The sequence below is a fragment of the Ylistrum balloti genome, unplaced genomic scaffold (genome assembly GCF_031769215.1).
Source record: "Ylistrum balloti isolate Yb309-2 unplaced genomic scaffold, AGI_CSIRO_Ybal_v1 Utg369782, whole genome shotgun sequence".
Taxonomy (NCBI): Eukaryota; Metazoa; Mollusca; class Bivalvia; order Pectinida; family Pectinidae; genus Ylistrum; species Ylistrum balloti.
In genome coordinates, this window is record NW_026781970.1 from 81,940 (window position 1) to 104,753 (window position 22,814).

The 22,814-nt window shown below is 34.2% G+C and overlaps 2 protein-coding genes across 2 annotated transcripts; one reads left to right on the top strand and one right to left on the bottom strand.

Moving 5' to 3' along the window:
- Positions 1-476: 476 nt before the first annotated feature.
- LOC132544159 (uncharacterized) lies at positions 477-5,385 on the top strand. Its single transcript, XM_060207732.1, has 2 exons — positions 477-744; positions 4,214-5,385. Exons 1-2 carry the CDS (start codon positions 477-479, stop codon positions 5,383-5,385), a joined length of 1,440 nt encoding a protein of 479 aa, XP_060063715.1.
- A 2,904-nt stretch (positions 5,386-8,289) lies between these two features.
- On the bottom strand, positions 8,290-16,494 carry LOC132544104 (dynein light chain Tctex-type 5-B-like). Its single transcript, XM_060207672.1, has 2 exons — positions 16,375-16,494; positions 8,290-8,820 (listed from the first exon to the last, which is right to left on the bottom strand). Exons 1-2 carry the CDS (start codon positions 16,492-16,494, stop codon positions 8,290-8,292), a joined length of 651 nt encoding a protein of 216 aa, XP_060063655.1.
- Between the last annotated feature and the right edge of the window lie 6,320 nt (positions 16,495-22,814).

The window sequence follows — 22,814 nt, forward strand, 5'->3', positions numbered from 1 at the left end:
ACTGAATATAGTTTTGTGACAATTTGCGTTCGTAGTTTAGCAATTTTGTTACGTAACTAGTTCATAAGGCAATTGTGGATCAAAGGACTAAAGATAAAAATATATAAATTGAATTCATTTTCTTGCTTGGTTTATACTGGGTCAGGTACTAAATTGGTATTGGAAGGTATTCTTTTGTGTATATTTTGTACAATCCTTCCAAAATCATAACTTTGAAGAAACAGTGGCATTCTGACGCATGTTACTGCAATGAATGAAAAGGCCGTGAAAAACACGGGTGGTTAGATAATCACGCTCGCTATATCCATGGTGACGCATGGTGTCGCGCTAGTTTTCTGTGATAACAAAGTATAAAATCCACGAATCATTATACCTGTAGCAGAGTAGAATATGTCTTAGCATGACTGAGGTAGCACATCCTTGATAATATCAAATAGTAAGCACTGTTGTATTAGAAGAAGAAGCGTTAAACGACTATGGGTGGAATATCAAAACCCTACTTCACAGAAGTAGAAAGTAGTATTCTATTCACAACACAAGTAGTTTTGTCAGGAATTGCTGTGGTACTGAATGTGCTCTTATTGGTCGTCATCAGATCCAGCACCCAGCGTTATAACGCAACAGAGGTCCTGCAAATATGTAAAACATTTTTGGTTCTTCTCACTCTGCTTATCTGTATGCCACTTCAAATATTTACGATCCAGGGACGAAAGCAAAACAATATCTCTATCTGTCTCCTCAATGGTAAGTATTAACTTGTTTGTATGTTTGTACTATTCTTCTAATGCAGTGACGAACTTTAGTCCTAGAGCGTTGTAACAGTTCCCGCATACCACATTTGAATAGTGAATATCAAATGTACTTGACGTTCTATTATTTTGAAATCATCCTTTATTAGATATAATAGAAGCAATTGATTGTTGTTGAAATACACCTGTCTACCTATTTTGGCGTTTCTCAATAGCCCATTCCCCTAATGTTTAGGTTTTTACATTGCCGATGAGTCCAGAAATGATTCTTCGTTTGGATTATTTTCTGCGTCCATTTCTGAACTTGGTTTGATGGACGCTATTCATTTGAATAGGTTTTGTACAATAATTAAAAATGTTAAGCCTTCAATTGTAATTCATTAACCCTAATCATTTTTTTTCTTGATTGTTGCTGTTTTAGTGTCATATATTTACAGGAGACTTTTGATATATTCTTCATGTTAAAGAATCAGAAATGTGTTAAAATGTCTTGCAATATCAAAGTTAGTTTTTTTCTTTCGTTAATAGTATATGTGTATTTTTCATACCAAAAACTTATAAACACTTGCTATGCAACAATGCTAACTTGTCTTCAAAAAGAATCGAATCACATGACAGCACAACGAATACAGAATGTAAGAGAAATTATGAAAAAAAAAAAAAAAAAAAGATAAATTCTTCAATTAGACGACCTCCCATAAAATATATTTTTTTATAAACTCGACATGCGTTGAGTTTGTTTGGAGTAATGCATTACTTGATCATCTCCCCATCTCAAATAACTCTCCTCCTTTCCTTTTCTAACTTCTGAGTCTGTACATTTTTCATGTAAAAGTCATCCATTGGAATGTACGAGCTAACCTTCGATTTCCTGGTGTCCTTTGGTCAATTGATGTGGAAAAGGTAACACTCTAAAGTAACAAATGCAAGTGAATTTTGCAAAATGGACATAATCACTGAAAGAGCAATGATTCAGTGTTTGCATATACGTAATGTCTGGCACCTATGGATGCCCATACAGATAGGATAGCAGCACTAGTGGAATGATGCTACTGTGAAAAGGTAAATGGTAAAATTTAAGCGTGGCAGCTAGAGCCTTGGGGATGACGCCCGTCCTGGAAGACTTGTCACTGTTGCAACCCCGGAAATGGTCAATAAATTCGATGATAATATCATGGCTGACACGCGAATTATATATACATTTATTGCCTGAACAGTGCGGATTTCACAGGCTTTGCATTCTTACGAAGATCATGCAATGAGAAAGCTCTAAGTCTATTGGGTACCAAGAATTTTGACAGTTGATCAGAAGCACACCTGATGGACTTTGTTGCGTGCTAATCTTTACCGTTTGGAAGCAGATCCTCTTATTTTTCTGACTAGGTCTGTAACAATAGACAAAACGTTGGGCCATCATTTCATCCCAAAGACCAAACAACAGTCTTAACACTGGAAGCACTCTAGGTCACTGCCAAAAAAGGAACAGCCTGTTTCATCATCGGGGAAGGTTATGGCTTTAGTTTTCTGGGATGCTGATGGTATTTTGATGCAGATTTTTTGCATCAAGGACAAAAAATCAATGGCACATATTATACATCACCCCTTAGGCAGGTAAGCGAAAATATTAAAGGATTGTGGCATATTATTAATTGAGCACTGACCTCGCTCCATCAGACTTTCATCTATTTCCAAAATTGAAAAATTGCCATTTACGGTACCGACTTTCGGTCAGATGATGACGTCATATATGCAGTGGACGATCAGGAAAAATATTTCTTTAAAAGTGGCGTTGAAACCATCAAACATCGTGGCATAAGTGTCTAGATACTGATGCTCACAACCATCAATCAACCATCGTATATTATTTACAATTAACTGAATAACGGAATACCATTTTTTTTCATATGATAAAACGACAAGACCATTCCAATTTTGAACAATCTTCGAGATTGCAAGTGGTAGAGATTGCTGGTGGTAGAGATTGCTGGTGGTAGAGATTGCAGGTGGTAGAGATTGCTGATGGTAGAGATTGCTGGTTGATTTTGTAGTTATTGAGATCTGCCGTAACTGCTACATTTTAATTCATTCTGAAAAACGTCATGGTTCAGAGGTTACACATGTTCTTTTGAAATGATCAGAAACATGAAACTTACGAAGGTGCGGTTTCCAATAATGCTGCTTTGCCATAGAATTCGGCCTAAAGAGTTTTTACTCTTCGTGACCACTCGCCGTACATTTGTGCCATCAAAGTTGGTTCCCTTTGTCTTAAATTTAATCCAAATCAATAGATGACACTCTTGCCTAATTAACTAATTACGTAACTAAATTACTAAACTATGAACACCGATTATCACAAAACAGATAACAAAAAATAGAGGAAAATTCGAATCATTACAAAATATCAGAACACTACAACAGTGGTTATACGGCCGATATTATTGATTTTTTAAGCGTTTTGCGAGAAAAATAATCAATTATTAAAACAAATACCCTGGACATGCTCAACATCGACGTCGACCTACAACTAAACTTGATATATCCATAACTAAATCCACGGACGATTCAAGCCATGACTGTTTTTCAAAACAAAACTTGCAAAATGAAAGCGCCTTTGCGTTCACAACAACTTAGCTCAGCGTTTGAAAACTGAGTTAGATCTTAGCAAAAGTGCCACGCCACTATTTGTCTAACTAGATGCTAGTGCAGATAACTGTAACTTTCCAAAGTTAGACGTGGATTACCTTCAGACAATACCCTGTGGCACATACAAAATATCCTTGTCAGCTGGCTACATATGTTAACACCTCACTGATGATGATTTAATGCGTAATGACTTAAATCTATCATTTAGCATTCCTGTTAGAATATTGATTGAGCAGTTATAAGAACATTTAATTTTTTCGGGTTATCAGGGAACGTGACGGCTATTTTGAAATTTAAAATTTCACTTTACTGGGTTATTAGTGTAGGAAACAGACCCTTTGTACTTATAAAAATCAAGTGTAAACATTTTGTTTCGATTCACTTTACAAACCAGATTTTCCCATTTTGCTCATTTCCATAAAAAACAATATTGTCAATAAAATTTAATTTCTTTGCACAAACGTAATAATTACTATTTTTGGACAATTAATCTTATACTATCTGATGATGTTTTTAAGCACATAATTACGAATGAACTCCCACTGGAAGTTGTATTTTTGACCTTCAGAAAAATTCGCTTAATGTAAAAAGTGCAAGTTCTTTCTTAAAATCAATGACATTTGTATGACCTGTTCCCAATGTAATCAAAACTGACTTCTTGCTTATCAATGACGGGACCTAGAAGGACGAAACAGCTGTATGATGCAGTTAATTCGTGATTTTGTTCTACTGTCTCAGTCTTAATATGTATTGAAAGTTGTTATTTTTTTAGCCTTTTGTACAATCTTTGTATCAATAAATGTAATATCTTTCTTTTGTAGACTTCACGGAAAAACTCCTGTTTGATGCCTATCCATTTGTCATCATGGCGGTTGCAATTACCCGGTTAAGAGTTAGCATCTGTAAAGGAAATTCCACCGTTCTAGTAACAACGACGTCAGCTCTGGTAACATTTGCTCTTTGCCTCCTGCCTACATTAATATCGGGCACATTGGTGCTCGTTTTCCACTTCTACAAGGAAGGGTATCAACACGATGACGACAATGATGTTAAGAAAGGATACAGTTTTCACGAGTGCAGCAATAATGCTATGGCCAGAACCTACAGTGTGGTTTTATCAATAGCGTTAGGCATTATACCTGTTCTTGTCACCGTGTTTATGTATTATATGATTTGTTATAAAGTATCAGCTAGGAGATCAAAAATCAGTTTTGTCTCCACAAAACGCAGTCGCTGCAAAAGTGTTTTCAATGACGTTTACGACGCCAACATCAAAACTACAATGTTTTTACTAGTAATTTTGTTAACAACGTTCTGGTTTTCATACATTATTCTTGTCGTTTTCAACGTCTACAGTCCAAACAAGTTTAGTTTATTCTGTCTGATATTGTGGAAGCCAATAATACTTGCCATTCATCCACTTTCAGAAGGACTGTTCCTTGAAAACAAACGGCACAGAATCGTCAGGTTTTTTGCTGATATTACAGTCTGTAAACAGAACAAAAACAAGAAGGCGACGCCTGAAGTTGAAATTCAAACGAAATCTACATATATACGACATACATCTGTTAAACCTTTCTTTAATTCAGTCGAGTTGAAAAGCATTGAATCAACAGAAAATTCATCACACTATCAGAAAAGATACAGTACACAATCAATGGAACCACATGTCGACCTAAATGGTGAATTATTTGAGGAAAATATCACTCTATCGCCATATTTACATACTAGACGCACGGGCCAACCAAGGCCCCCAATGATCAGTATCATGCACCGCACATCTAGTCATAAATCTCCAATGTTTAGTGACCAAATCGAACTATCAGGACAGACATCCAAAAAGTCGAAGTCTTGCCTAAAGAAATCAACATCAAATTTTTCATTAAAGCGTTCTTCCTGCAACTCTTGTTATAACGGTAAAATGATTCAGGAATCTGTATCAGCAAAAGTGGTACAGTCTCCCTACGTACATTCTGTCAAATTTAAGTTTTAAGTAGAAATGTGTTTGCACACTTTTAAATACATTACAAAATTACCATATTTTATAAATCTATCATATACAGAATTAAATGTTTATATTTATGTTGTACGATAATATTTCATAAATAATCTACGTTTTTAGTCACCTGAGACAAAGACTAAACTATTGCGATCGCCTTTTGTCTGGCGTCATGCGTCATCTGTCGTCCATCTTAAAATTAATATTTTAATTAACAAACATTCTGCTGTAAGAAAAACAAACTTTATCAATGACTGTTATGACAATGAGTAATCATCTCAAAATATATTAAGACTACATTACGGAATATTCACTGATCTACACAGTTACGATATGGTACTATTCCTCAAGTTTCGATCACAATTTTGGACGCACCTTTGTAAGCTTTAAATACATACTAACTTTGCTCATCTGTCGGTTGACTTGTTTTTGTTCATACCAGGCTGAATTTAAAGAAAAGCTTATCTCATTGAAAAATATTTTATTTCTTCGTGCGATATGGAGCAGAACGTGTTTGATGTTCGTTATTTTGTATTGTTGTACATCATCTTCTCATTTTATAACGTGACATTACTTACTTGGACTGACCAAGATTTACATGACGAATTTTGCCGAAGAAGAAGAAGACGGTCACTAATCCGGAGCACCTGATCTTATTATTTTATTATTTACTTTTTTAGGAGTCTTCGTGTTCATATTTATCTTATTAATGTTTTTGCATTAGCTTCATTTGAATTTGAGTCTGGATTATGATTGTGTTGACATATTGGTATTTCTTGCTGTTTTCTTACTGAATGACACGAAAGGAAGCTGTATTTATGTTACGAATTATAGTATATCCATATTGCACACAACTTGTCTTTTTTATTTATCGTCCATTACTTTTAAATCATTGATCACGGGTTCGATTTGAGGCAATGCTTTTCATGCAACAGGATCTCTACTAAAATAACTATGACCTATGTATTACATTGTTCCGTAAACCAGAAATAAAATTAAAATTTTATCAACCAAAGTCATGGAAAACTAAGCAAACAAGACAACGGATAACATAATAAAGTAGCAAAAGAGGCGGAAACTTTGCTATAGGTAATACGATCTACAACTTATATGTAGTATATCAAAAATGTAAATACAGTCCTTGTGTATCAGGAGAGATAACACAGCAATATTTTATTGTGCCAAAGATCACTCAAAAGCCAAACAAGTGAATAGCAACTTTTGAGGAAAAAACATACAGTTGAGCCAAAATATGAAACTGAATTATACAGCTTTTTCCGCTTGTAGGACTCGATGATGAGCGTCAATCAGTGAACAAGAAAATAATTATGATAAAAGAAATACTCTTAAAGATACTCATCTCAGATTGTTAACTGCGATGTTCTTAAGCAGATAGAGTATCCGGAACCTCGACTTTTGATTCGATAGTATGCGGAGGGTCTCCTGCATGTTGCTCAATGATTAAGTTACCGCAATAATGACAAAACCCTGCCTAAATATGATCCTATTCCTATGGGCTATAACCACAAGAAACAACGTTACAAATCGTCAAGATAATATCGGTACACAAAAACACAAATTAACGATTTCATAAAATAAGTTATGGGCGATATTTTATTATGAAATATACAGAATTTTTTTTAGAACTTACGTTTTATAATGCTTTTTCTACGATCGAAGAAACACAAAGCGCATGCAGATGTTTGTACTGAATGTTGATATCATGTCAATTTTCAATAGATCAACGCTCTCAGCTCTCACTCATCCATACACCATACATACAATAACTCGTGCTCATGAAGATGAAATATTTCGTATAAGCGATTCATTTTTTAAACAAGAATTGGAATCTCCGAGATGTCATTAATTCTTTCAATTCAATCTTATCGTAAAAAATATAGCACTATACTTTAGTTGGAGTTCCTGTTGTAAATAGATTCGAGTAACACTAACATACGTCTTTAAGTGTATTTGATACAGCATCTAGTACGAAATCATGAGTATAAAACTATTTATTTTCATATCTATTCCATGAATATTTGGCCTATATCGTTTGTTATTTATGTCAAAAATTCCTTTAAAAATCTCTTTCACATCGCTGCCTTTTTGACTCAAAATAAGGTCATTATTCGCAAAACGATGAACATGAAATTTAGTATACTCTTCAACATTATTGCTATTGATATCAAATGTAAAAAAACAAACAACCGAAACAAGTAACTGTATTGGGATTAGCTGGAAAATTACATCTGACTGATAGGATAAGAGAAGAGAATGTAACGGTCACTCTGTTATTTAATCTTATTTCTCTGATCATATCTTAACTTGTGTAGTCCAAACAACCTGCCAACGTTATATATTCATATACTTATCTATATCTATAGCAACGGTTCTAATTATACAAGACTGAATTGAATTTTGAAAATGTAGGACTTTGTATATAAACCGTGGCATTTACATAATAAAGATAATAATGATAGTAGGTATATATATGATCTAAAGAAGTCTTCTAATGACCTACATTAAACTATTTCTTATATTGCCTATATCAATTTATAACTTGATTACTGCTTTTCCTACAACTCAATGTTAACATATATGTCGTCGTCCCACTTCAGAATTTTCCACTAAGTCATTCTTGTTTTTAGTTCGCTTTTCTTTCTTGTCCAAAGGGGCTCAGGGTTGCGATTATGACATTGACAAACCCGTCGCACCGACAGAAATTCAAAATCACTCATAATGGCACTTACGATGCCAATTTCTTTACATATGTTTTCACTGAAAGAATATTTCCAATACGTCATTAACAATGATTTTACAATATCGTGCCAAAGGGCTCCTGAATTTTAAATATCATTTGCTGGATCCGAATATATATCATCTAATTTGCATAAAAAGTCATTCAAAATAGACACCGTACACATGAGCGGTCGCTATTGTCGTAGCATTCCTGTAAGTGTATGTGGCAAAGTTGTCGGTGCTTGGGTTCCAAACGCACCTGCTCGCGACTTCCACTCCCTGATCTTTGTTTTCCATTATTACCACATTACAAACAAATTTATAGCGTGGGAATCCTAGCGCCTTTACCCGCTGATTTATCACATTTGATAGATCGGTGGTGAGGTTTTTAACAAACATTGCACGGTATTTAAAGTCACGAAGTCGGGCTTCTAAAATGTCTTTTATAATATTTTCTACTTTAGACGGTACAAACTTAGCACCATCAGCTGGCTCCAATCTGTATGTGTTTTCATATTGTATGGCAGGTTTTGATACTGCGTTCTGAGCTGCCCTTTTCTTAGCTAATCGTTGCCATGCCCTCGTAGCAGCAACCAATTTGAAAAAGTTCATTCCACTCGGCTTAGATGTGGTGACAGATTTTTGTGATTCACTGGTCGAGGTGAGTCGAGGTCGTCGCTCTTCCCCATCCTACAATATAGAAAAAAATAAGTTGTTAATCATGTAATATGTAAAGGATGTTGTAAGACTGGTCTATCTAAAAATGAGGAACCCAAACTGTCTTGATTGCTCATATACAGCCTTTGTCTTAAGGTTTCTCATACCAGTGGCGCATATTTGACGGTTTGACAGATGAACAATACACAATGTTTTATATATATATTGCATATACATTTTTATTGTTCAGAACACAGTATGTAAGTGTATAGCATTTCTTCACGAAACAGGAATTAACAAGCTGATATATTACTCAAACAATGTACAACGTGCGTGTTCAACAACAATAAATAGTTTATCTTTACATAGATTCCTATAGAGTGATCATTACTAGCTCAGTTTTACATCTTTATATAAGTTTAACTTTAAACACTCCTAAATAAACCATCGGGTTATTTTTTTTTATTGACAAATTAACAATGAAAAACATTATATACTATCTTCCATTTGGGATAACTAAAAATATTTTGTTTTAAATATTGTTAAATTCCTGCACTTTACTATTCGCTATTTAATGTGGCCGTTGCTTCTCGTACAAAGAATTAGATGACTTACTACTAGTAAAAGATGAAGAGATACATTTGCCTGATCTTTTTTAACATCTTAGGTATGCTTTAAAATTAATCACTATATCATATCAGGTTGACCGGGGACAACTATGGTAGGACAGGAAAGTGTCCCAGGCCCGCGTTATTTCTTGACAATACTACATTGCAAAGTGACAGTTAAGCCGCAGAAATAGCAGGAAATGACAAACGACGCAGGTGTCTTCATTTGTATAACAACATCCTACTTGTTTATAGTTGTCAGAGGTTTGTCGGCGATATTAAGAAATTATTGGGAACCGGCATTACAAAGGTGTGCTTTAAAAAGCTTTTTGGTTATGTGTGAATCTGAAGTAATTTTTGTGACATGCGTTCCAGAAAACAATGTAAGAGGCCAGGATATGGTTCAGTAATATCATATCTATCTTATATATCCTTAGTCAAAACCGACCAAGTATCAATAAATGGTTTCGGTAGCAGATTAGAAATTTGATGAAAATCTGCTGATAAATAAACATTAAAATGTGTCATATTGTAAATAGTCTAAACGATAGAGATGATTCACATAAAATAACCTCTCAAACTTATTTAAAGACTGCACAAAAGATACACAGGTGAATAGCAATATTTGATACAAATTTAAAATTAAGCATGGCTGAATATTTAATGAAACTTCTTCAGACAGTTGTAGAAGCTGTTAGTGATCCTATGGGCCTTAATTTTGATACCTCGGAGGCGACCATGGAAAATATCAAGTGAACGAAGGAAATATCAAATTCTGATAGATTTAGAACGAAGTGGAAATTTAACGGTGTGGGGCGTAAAATTAGGCGGTCACTTGAGACATGCTTTGCTGAGTCTTATTAGCATGGTCACATATAGGTTAATTTCTCTATAGTTTTATAGAGGTTCATACCTTTTTATAGCTTTATTTTACTACTTATTTGTGTTAAAAGATTTTCACTTATGTCGTTCTACCAAGATGGAATTCGTTTACCTGTTTACTGAATCAGGAATTACTGATTAGTCAGTAGCCATGTTCTCTCTTACTACATATTTGGCGAACTTCATATCATGAGATATTGTTTGGTCACTGGTACATAAATATACATTAATGATGCAAATCTGTGATTATCTTACCTTCCCTGTGCAGTGCACAGACTGCATGTTGTACATACATACAATACGCGTATGTGTGTTAGCAATGCTAGTTCACATTGATTTATCAGCTAATCAATATACATAGACGTTTATAAACATAAATAATCATCATTTAATGTAATTTATCTTATAGACAGTTAGTCGATTTAATAATGTCATGTATGAGAGGGCCACATATATGTGGCGAATATTAATGCGTCGCCATTTTATGTGTTAACTAATAGTTTTATGATATAAGAGGGAATAAATAATGTTAAAGTAGATGCATTTAATGTAATATTATATATATATAATTTATCTTCAGATAGATAGTAAATGTAACCTATGTGTAGTTTAGCTCAAACCCACACAGGATGGTGTAACCGAGAAGGACACCACTACCTCTGAGAAGATACAGTCAGATACATATATTCGGTAGTGATGTTTTCATTTATGGTCCTGTTAGACAGTGTTTGTACGATCATGTACCTGTAAATATCGTGGGAAAGGCTGAAAGCATCAGAATGTTGGCAGTTTAACCAGGGATTTCTCATAACAGAAAAGACAGCGCGTTTTTAGTGTTAGCATGGGATCCAGGCCGTGTCTATATCCACATAAAGTAACTGTTAACTTGTAGATCTCGTGCAATTAAAATATATTTCGGCAAAGAGTGTGCATATAATATAGTTGAATAATACCAAACAGACGTGTAGATGTTGTAGAATAAACAGTTTAGATATTGTATTAGTCTACACCACACTGGCATTTCGAAACTTGTCCATATCTATTTTAAGGTGGCGGTCTATTGGGAGGGAAAAAACTGCAGACTAGGTAAATAATGAAATAATGAATAGTTTTGATATTATGACGTCGTTGAGATCAGGAGCTTCCATAACTATTTGACACGAGTAGTTTTTCAGAGTAACATTTAGTATTATTTTCAGAATATTACTAGCTCTTAGTCACATCTTATATAATGATAAACTGATTAGTGAAGACATAGGCCTTGAGTGTGCAGAATTGATGGCGGTCGTCAAAGACGAGCAGGCAAGGGAAACAGATAGCGAGGAGCAACATATAGAGGGATATGTCAAGAGTAAGGAGTTTGAAAGGCTCTGTCAGCTGGAGGTACCGATTGGGGAGAAAGCCTATGGTAAGGAAAGGGTTGCACTGAAAGAAGGAGAAGTTTGAAACCAGAGAAGCTTTAGACCAATTTCTTGACACACACACATGGTCATCCCCGCTTTGAATCTCCACAAAGACATTGGAAACAACATAAACATACCTACATGTAAACTGAATCGTATTTTAAACTTAAACATGTTAATACGAGAGAGAAACTTAAATAACAAGAAATTCAAGGAGAAGAAGACATTAAAAGATGTTCAGGAAGGATAAACGCTCTCTGTTTCATTTTCTACAACTGCCATGTAAATCTTGGTCAATCCACGTGAGTAATATCGCGTTTGAAAATGAAGACAAACTTTACAACAACGAAGCCACGAGGTATATTAAGAGCATTGAAACGTGTAACTGCATACCATACAAGTACATATGTTTCTCTGGTTATGATAGACAGAATATTATAAAGGATTGTTAGTGAATTGTATTTTTAAATTTAGATATGCATTAAGCTACTTCTTTAAATTAAAAAGCAAATTACAACACGAATAAAACAATAATATCAATTATAGCACACAGAAATGACAAATTTCTAGAAAAAGGGATGCTTGATTATCTAACCAGTGCAAAGGAGGAAGGATTATCAGATGGATTTATGTCTTCATTTACCGAAGTCAATGTGTACCTACCGAGTCATTGAGACTGTCAACGTAATCATCATGGTTCACCAAATCATTCGAAGTGTCTAAAATTCTTCGTTGAAAATTAAGCATTGTGGCTATATAAATCAATTCCCTTGTGAACTAAATTCAAGATGTAATTTGTATAACTGTGGCCAAACGTCTCATTACATATAACATATACAGTAAGCATTGGGAGAGACAACAAATTGAATCACTACGTTGGTCTCATTGTCTTTAACATCTGTGTATGTAACCTCAATTCAAACTGAAGTCGTAATCACGTATCACAATTACAACGGATTTAAAGTTGTCGTTATATACCGGAGTGGTGTGTTCTCTGGCTGCAAGATGTTTCTTAAGTTGAATACATAGTATCAGTGTCAAGTTATATCAACGGGGTTTAATTTTTTCTGAAACATACAGCCATTTAAATCTCTAAGTCCCTTTATTCACAGCGTGCGAATTCTTATTATTTGTTATGTTTGCTGTTTGATATTTTGAACAGAAATTAAAGCCACAAACCGCACACATGTTATATCTATAATACATATACAATTGAGAAACATATAAGTATGCAAGGACTGGGGAGTTAGCTGTAGTGTTATGTTAGAAACGATGAAAGAAATTAGAAAAGTTGTTATAAAAACGTATTCTCACTCACTAACCCCCCCCCCCCCAAACACCACAGACAAACCTTTCTTCTGAATATAAAAAAAATTGACCTTTCGTTATTTATCGCATCAAATTATTCATGTTAATTTAGACAAGTCCAGTGTTGATAACAGCACAGCTGGAAAACAATAGGTGACCATACGTGGTCTGTTTAATATGTGATACAGGAAAAGAGCTCTTATACAAAGAAGGGTAGCAAAACGTAATTGGTAACATAGGTTTTTGAACAAATAAATAACTACATTATTTACGGCTTTTTGCACAATGAGTAATACAACTTAAATTATATGAACTCCAAAATGTAAATAAAACTTAGAAACAACAAGGTAAGTAACCCGAACTGCCGTCAAACGTCTCATTACATATATCATATACAATAAGTATAGAGAGACAACAAACTGGATCACTACGTTGGTCTCATTGTTTTTAACATCTGTGTATGTAACCTCAATTCAAACTGAAGTCATAATCACGTATCACAATTACAACGGATTTAAAGTTGTCGTTATATACTGGAGTCTTGTATTCCCTGGCTACAAGGTGGTTTCTTGAATTGAATACATAGTATCAGTGTCAAGTTATATCAACGGGGTTTAATTTTTTCCGAAACATACAGTCATTTAAATCTCTAAGTCCCTTTATTCACAGCGTGCGAATTCTTATCATTTGTTATGTTTGCTGTTTGATATTTTTAACAGAAACTAATGCCACGAACCTCACACATGTTATATCTATAATACATTTACAATACATAAACATATAAATATGCACGGACAGGGGAGTTAGCTCTAGTGTTATGTTTGTGGAATTCTCAAGGAACGAGATTGGAAAAGTTGTTATAAAAATGTCTGTAAAAAGAAACGTGTTTTCACTCACTGCCCCCCAAACACCGCAGACAAACCTTTTTCTGAATATAAAAAATTGACCTTTCGTTATTTATCGCATCAAATTATTCATGTTAATTTAGACAAGTCCAGTGTTGATAACAGCACAGCTGGAAAACAATAGGTGACCATACGTGGTCTGTTTAATATGTGATACAGGAAAAGGTTTTTAAACAAATAAATAGCTACATTATTTACGGCTTTTTACTACTCTGTATGGATGGTCCAACCCATGCTTAATTTATCATGTGATGTTACAGAACGATAACTACAAAAATACATAAATAATGTGTTGTGAAATATGCAATGTTCACAATTCCTTTGTATTTTCCCTAACATGTTTACAAGTACGAATATATATATTTGATTATAGTTATTACTATAGTTATCCATACTATGTAATCACCCAAACCTGTAGGTAGTGGATTAATGTATGGAAAGATTTAAAGTACAAAAATACATTGAAAGAATGCTTCATTACGAGATAGCTTAATAGCGTAAGATTGCTTAGATGATACGAAATCCAAAATTTAAATAAAACTTAGAAACAACAAGGTAAGTTACTAAACTTCAACTGAGACCTCATCACAGGTAAGTATCTGAATACAAATTTTATGCATAGAAAAAGTTTTAATCTAAATGAGAGTTTGCATCATACAGTTTGACATATAAATGTACAACGTCACCCAGCAAAGCAGCGTCATTAAAAAGAATACTATACTACCATACCACATGAGTCACACAAGGATCCTCGATGCTAGAGTGTTCCTTTATCCTGTATGTAAATTTCATAATCATATCCTCAATGTCAGTATTTTACATTAGGTTCATTAAACTGCAATCTTTTGAATATGGAGAGTGACAAAACTTGCATTCAGCTACAAAAACCACAAAAGAATATATATTCAATGCTCAGAACAAAAGTGATATCCTGTATTGTGTCTTGCAAGTTTGGACTTGTTAATTTGAAAGCAAAGTTTCAATAAAAGCTGAACCAAGGAATTAAACGGCTTCCAAACATATATAACTCGAGAACGAAAAATAGCATCGAGGTAAAAGTTGAAAGATAGATATGAGGTGTAGTAGCGCCTGAGAGAGTTGGTAAAATGTTTGTGGTAACTTTTAACTGAATCGCAATTTCGTGCCTTTTAGATATATTTTCTCGTTGTATTCTAACTTCCTTGTTGTACGAATCCGTTTTTCATCCCAGTAAACCGAGGTCATAAAGCGACATTTGCCGGAAACCAAATTACAAATACAACCGCGTTCAAACCTGGTTTTGTGTGTGTTTTACAGCTTCGTCACCTTGTCAGGTGCACTTATTTACCATCGTTAGCGACGATCTGTATTATCATAAAACACGCGTACCACTCATTAGAAAACAAAAGATTTATAAAAAAAAAAAAGGCTTAAAACAACATCCAAACAAAACATGGTTTAGCGGGGTTATTTTCACAACATCGTCACCTCACCAGGTGCAGCGTATTATCACATAAAATGCATACAGAAAACAAACATGACATTATTAGTTAAAATCAGACTTTCATACGGGAACCAAAAACATATCTGCACCAGCGCCTTACTAACAGATAAGCACTAACACACAATCCATCGGATGGGACATAAAATGGAGGCTCGTGTGAGAATGTCTACCTCGTACGATAAAGGTTCTTCTGCAGTTCTTCGAAAAAGAGCAGGCTAGATAACGATGATCCAGCGGTTAGGGTTAAATAAGCAACAGGGACTATTCATTAAGTAATTTTGACAGACTTATCGAAACTCATATAGTGTACGACCCCCTTCCTCTTCCTCTCTGTCCTTAATCGATCATCTAGCTGTGACTGGTTAAGCTAGAGATATAATAAGGTCAAAGGGGCCTTCTTCAAACTTACAGTTAAAACAGGTCGGGTACTATAGATGGCCCCTCTCTACCTCATCTAAGTATCCCACTCTCTCCCATCACGTCATACTATTTCCTCTCGACTCATTTTCCTAACTTTTCTTGGCCGCAAAAAGGCCGTAAGTGGACGCAAAAACCCGTTAGAGAAATAATAATAAAAAATTAGAATAGGAAAAAAAAAAAAAAAAAAACAGAAAAAAGTCGAGCGAAATTGAAATGCAGTAGATTCGACCCATTATATCGAAAAAAGAATCCGTGTAATTTGTTTCCACTAATATTTTATGAGTTTCGAGCAATTTCATGTACAAACATTCATTTTCTTGTGATAATTACTTTGGCTTTGAAAAGATACCTAGTTAGCAAAAAAGTGTGTTGAAAGCATGCCCAACACCGTCTTGAGTCCAATACCGTCTTGAAATATCCTCTGGTTTCTGTATCTAACATGCATGATTTTTATTGAAATGTGTCATTAAAATGTAGTTCTCTGTGGATACTGTATCTTATATATATATATATGTGCCATTATAATTTTTACCAATTCGCATCAACATCAACTCATTATATAAACATGCTGACTTTACCTCTTTCTTTTCCTTGGTTGAAGAAGTGTGTGTTGCGGGACCCTTTGGAGCCTTAAATTTTGGTTGTACTCTGTCATGATCCATTAACGCCTGCATGGTTAGTTGTTTTTCTGTTGCCATGACGATGTCGTATCACGCAATGGCACCTGGAAAATTGAAATGATACTGTTAGTGACTGAATTCTTAAATTTGACCTGCTTAATCTCATAGGATGCCCTTTTTCATCGATACCAAAGATTTCATTGACCACTACAGCGATTGCTTAAACATGACATGCATTGTTATTGCATGACACTGGGTTACTAAGTAAATTCGCTTTTGTGCACGCAATGATGAAGTAAGGTTATGTTAATATCATTGTGCTTACCTCCAGATGCCTTAACCTAGTGCATACGTAATGTTTTATAACTTTATCTTGTACCTCTATAATAGATGATATTTTGACTTGGTACTATGTGATATGTATATCTCGACGTGATGCGTTATATCTCGACGTGATGCATGTGTATATCTCGACCTTGTACATATATCGATGTTTATATTATATATCGACTTAATACATATATCACAATCTTTATCTCGACTTTGCACATATATCGATGTTTACATATCGATTTAATGCATATTTCATATTATATATCTCGACCTGGTACATAGATCGAAGTGTATAGATCGACTTAGTATATATGTCACAATCTTTATCTTTACATGTTCTGTCCCAACTTTGTATATACACGTATGTAATATATAATAGTTTTTGTCCCCATGCTGCTGACTGGTATAAAAGGCCTTTGTGAGCTATATTCTTATCACGTTTTGGTCGTCCCACTCAGTGTTGTTATCTCCAGAAAGTTATGTCTGAATATGATCCCGTATGCATGTGACTTTGTATCTATAATCTATTACATAACGACAAAATCAGTGCATTGCTGTCGATTCCTGTCACCGTTATTTGCATATCGTCCGTGGTGGGATTTTAATCTTAAGTTCAAATTTACTTCTCACGCCTATTTTCCTTAACTCTCTTTACTTTTTCGCGCATTTCACAAAATAAGTGCGCCCAAACAAGAATACAAATTGAGCCGACTCTGTGCCTTAAATTGTATGAAAGACACTGGTGAAAAGAAAATTTACATGTGAGGGTTGTTAGAGGAACCGTGAATGGTAATAAGAATGAAACTTATTTTCGTCCTTTCAGAACTTCCCAAAGATTCACAAAGTTAACTTCATTGTTTAGTGATCATGTATCTAACTATAAATTTGTATTAAAAGGTGCTACTCACTTGTGTGTCTTTTGTACAATATTCAAGATGTCAAAGTTACGGATAAACAAATGGGAAAAACAGAGAAAATCTCAATCGGCCTCGACATGCGAAGAAACGGAGGTCCAATTAACCAACAATTAATTTTTAGAATTCAAATGAGGTTTAAGTCTCTAACTCCTTTAATTTGTCGAGTTCTTGGATATTACTGTTACACGACACTTTTAATCTATATGCGTCAACATGTCCGTTGATTTGAAATCAAATCTAATTAAAAAATGTAAACCATCTCTTTTGTAGTTACGTTGTTTTCATCACGTACGTCGCCCTTTAAAAAACTTGTTTGCAAAGTACATTATAGTACAAAGGAATTGTTACTGATCAGTCACACTCTAAAGGTATATATATGATATTTCGTTCGATATACTTGTGTCTAGCAATATATTAGCCATTTATTTCGACCATTAATAATTCGTAACTCACTACCAGTTATCAGATCGGCCGCCTAGTATTACGTATGAGGTTCAAAAGATGCAGGTTGAAAATTATGGGGAAGTTTTATGGTCGCCGTCGTAATCTCATTGAGACATTTCCTATTTCTTTATGTGATATGAAGATGGACGTTTTGATGCTCGTTATATTGCCTGTTGGTTCCGTTGTTTTCATTTAAGACTGTGACATTACTTACTAGGATTGACCAAAATTTTCGTCGCAGACGCTTACTCTCTATATTCTCCTTGTACTTTTTCAGGGGTCTCTGTGTAAATAATTCTCTTGTTCATACTTTGCCCTAGTTTTCTGCAATTCCAGTTAGGATTATGATCATGTTGCCATGTTGGTATTTTCTTGATGTTTTTGACATTATCTTCCTCGTTAAGAACCCAACTACTCCTGCAAACACTTGCTTACAATTTAACAAAGTGTAACTTTCTATATTTCATAATGGGTTTTTTTCCCGGTAGCGTGACATTTGACAACTTACTACTCTAAGGCCCTCTGTTTTAAACTTTGTATATTATCTTGTTTCGATCTTTTTGAATTTATATATCATTGATTGCTATTTAAGATATAGTAGATATAGATGTAAATCTTGTCTCTCTTTTTCTACCAAGTCAGGTGAAACCTGGTGAACACATACACACATTAAAAAAATAAATTTGTGTAGACCTCGTAATCAACATTGACATATTTTTCTAGCAAACTTACTGGAAAACATTTGTATATTTTATATTAAAACATTGTCAGTGTAGTCTCTTGTGTACTTTTGACTGTTTTTGTTTTTGTTTTCCCCATGTGACATGAAATTACATTCGGAAAGTATTCATGTCTTCTACTTTATATATTTCAATTTACTTCACCAACAGATATAGTTTACCGAACCCATTCCCTCTCTGGTGAACAATATCACTCTGTTATTTAAATACCCTAGTTTGTGATCAATGGTGGACGACGTCGACCTGCCAAAGTGTTTTCAGAAGTGCTATGAAAGTTTTAAATCATCTCAAGATATGAATACTTTACTGTACTCTTAAACTCTGCCCTTCGCAGTGTTATTTACTTCATACTCCTAGTTATATGTTTAAATTTCATATATCCTTATTTATTTGTAGACTCAGTAGAAAGTGTATTTGCTTTAAACAAAACATCTAGAGCTACAATACATCAATGTAGCAGATAACTTTATTTATAGGGTGAGGTAGCTCTCAGCGTGTTACCTACCACCACGGATTCAGTGTGTGTGATAAATATCCGATATTTACATACATGTACTTGAATATGTCAAAGTATCAAATGATCGAGCCTGTTGAGTTTCAAGCTCGTGACTCGAATTTGAATTAACATAGCATAAACTGATCCTAACGGCTAGTTTCTGTCAACTGTTTTTGGAACCTTAGAGTATACACAGTCAACCCATGGACACGATGTTATGTAATCGAAATTCTAACTCTATTCCATTAAAACAATTCTATTATGTATAAAAATTGTTTCGTAAATATGTATATAGCATTGATAAATGTGTAAATTTAAATAACATTTTTGGTGTACGTTTCCACTTATTTCATTCTCAACATTCGTTACATTGTACAAAAACATGCAACTAAGTAGCAATTTTAGAAGTAGATATAGTAGAGCTAAAAAATGAATTCAACATCATCACAACTACTTTGTCCTTCTTTGTCTCGTCAGTGATACTAAGGATCTAAATTTTGAAACCTAGGAGGTGAAAGAGGAAAATAAAAAATTGAAATGTCGAAATCTAGATGTAAGGTGCATTACACGAATACATTTTGCAATTTTTATATTTCTGATAATTTCAACAGGATGTCCACTACGTGTATTTTTCTTTATTTATGCTATCATCAGAATGGATTAAATGTTACATCGCCGAGGAGTTAGAGGATGAAATACTTATACTGATACAATAGTGTGTTATTCTAATTCACGTCGGAAACATCCTAAAACAACTAACATAGAAGTACAGTTTTTCTTATCATATCTAATTTATTTAAAACACTGTAATAAAAGAACGCGTACATCGGATGGAAACGATAAAAATGATTATATATCAAATATGTTTCTTTAAACTCCAAAGTAGAAAGATTATCCCAAAAATCCCAGCACCTGTAGCAACCGGTATAAACATCGTTTCATTAAAAAGCTTTTTCTGTGGACTGAAAACGTTTATATTTCAGCTTCACAATAGCCGCCATTACAATACCAGTGAAAACAAGAAGACAAACCATTAACGTCATTATACACAAGAACAGGTAAACATCAAAGTGTTATATAATCAAGGAACCGTGGAAAAGTTGTGGAAAAAAAACTTACTCGATTCATTCATGCAGAAACTAAAGGAAACCTCCTTGCTTGTCATAGAAGAGTCTGCTCTTTTTGATGTGAGAGTGAGTTTACTTCTAATAAAATATCATTGGGCCATCATATGGGTCAGGAGTATTGTAAGTTTTCAGACAAAATCAGTTCTACTATGATGCAAAGAACTAGTTCTGAAACTCTAAGAAAATTCTATTCTTTATAATCGGTTACAATAACCCCGAGGGAGATACGCTATTATCATAATGATAAATAATATCCCTTTAAATATGAACATCTCAGGAAATCTATCGACTGTTTACAACCCCGAATAACGAAAATCTGGTCCCTGTCAACGGATATACTAGTTCACGTCAATTCACAATTGTTCCGTACGGAAGCGTATTCCGGCCACGTTGTGTTTTATTTTAACTCGAAAATTTGAGATAGTAACTCGAAATTTTGAGTTAGTAAGTCGAAATTTCGAGTGGTTATCTCGAAATTTCGGGTTAATATATAAAAATTTCTATTACTCGAAATTTCGACTTACTAACTCAAAATTTCGGATTACTAACTCGAAATTTCGAGTTACTAACTCGAAATTTCGAGTTGCTATCTCGAAATTTTGAGATAAAATAAAACACAACGTGGCCGGAATACACTTCCGTAGTTCCACATTACCAGGCACACATTAAACAATATTTCAAACCGCAAATAGAAGTAAACATATCGACTTGATGTCTCTTCTTTCTGTATTTGTAAACTTTGACACTTGTATTACAATAAAGGTATTCGCTATTCTTGTTTGTTCTTGTTGTTGACATGGCTGTCAAAAATTTTAAATGGAAAATAATTTTGTTTTACAAAACTGTTAAAGATAATATAATTTAAATTTCTGATTTCGAAATTGTCAAGCTTACTGGTTATTTTATCAATACAAGGTCAGGTTATTCATTAGACGTGATATGTGTGTTTAATCACTTAAAATTACAGCAAGATGAAAATGCCTAGTTTATTTTACTGTATTCATAAAGACTTTAAAATACATTTAATCTATATGTCATTTACATTACCAACGCATTAGCAAGGTCGGCAGTGTGTTCTGGTAGTTAAATATTCGTTATCAATACCAGTTAGGTATACTTAACAAGTTTTAAATGGAAAACATATATTTATTACATGAAGACAATACAATAAAATGGTCATAAAACTGTTTTGATGATTACAAAATCTATTTTCGGCTGAAAATTTAGTTCAGCACGAAGATACAATGTGATATGGATAGTATTGATGGTGTGTATATATATTGTACAAGTATATGAACCAAGTTCTAATATAGAGGATGAATATAGTTAGAACACGCGTATATTAATCTTGGGTTGAAATAAATTTATCGTAAATACAGTATTGAAACAGATCTCATTATATAGCGTTGTCCTGCCACTGGATATTCCTATACTAGAATAATAAATTACCACGAATAAAGATCATGTAGTTACGGGAAAATATTCCATGTTTAAGTTATCAATATGATATCATCATTTATACCGCTCTCGATTGTATGAGGCAAAATATTGATACAGATTTGAATACAATATATACTATTCCATCAAATACCATGGAATTCCGTGGGAAAACAACGCCATTTGATACCCTTTAGGAAAGATATTTAAAAATACCGTAGCTGTAAATAGGATTTTACACAAAACCACAAAAACTAGTTAAATGCTATTAAATACTGCACAAGCAGGTGCTCAAATACAATAAGGACAGAGTCATTAAAGGACGTGAAGGTTTGGGTGATGGAGGAAAGCCGGAGATTCCGGAGGAAAAAAACACAGACCTGCGCCAAGTACCTGGCGACTCTCCCGCATAGGTATCGAACTCGTGACCAAGATGCTGTGGGCTGGTGAAAAAAAGACAATCAGACACCCTTTTTTCTTGAAAATCAAAGCCAGACGCTTAACTACTCAACCGTCGTGACCACAAATAGAGTTATGTACTATACAGTTGTAGTATCGATGGTGTGATGATGAGAGCTTGTTGGTAAGGTTACGTTTAGTCTACTATACAGTTATAGTATCGATGGTGTGGTGAGGAGAGCTTGTTGGAAAATGTTACGTTTAGTCTACTATACAGTTATAGTATCAGTGGTGTGGTGAGGAGAGCTTGTTGTTATGTTGGTAAGGTTACGTTTAGTCTACTATACAGTTATAGTATCGATGGTGTGGTGAGGAGAGCTTGTTGTTATGTTGGTAAGGTTACGTTTAGTCTACTATACAGTTATAGTATCGATGGTGTGGTGAGGAGAGCTTGTTGTAAATGTTACGTTTAGTCTACTATACAGTTATAGTATCAGTGGTGTGG

Bases quoted from the DNA above. Each gene is read 5' to 3' on its own strand.
- LOC132544104 (XM_060207672.1), bottom strand. From the start codon at position 16,494: ATGGCAACAGAAAAACAACTAACCATGCAGGCGTTAATGGATCATGAC. The intron at 8,821-16,374 runs GTAAAGTCAGCA...TCTATATTGTAG, and splicing joins CAACCAAGGAAAAGAAAGAG to GATGGGGAAGAGCGACGACC.
- LOC132544159 (XM_060207732.1), top strand. From the start codon at position 477: ATGGGTGGAATATCAAAACCCTACTTCACAGAAGTAGAAAGTAGTATT. The intron at 745-4,213 runs GTAAGTATTAAC...TTTCTTTTGTAG, and splicing joins CTCTATCTGTCTCCTCAATG to ACTTCACGGAAAAACTCCTG.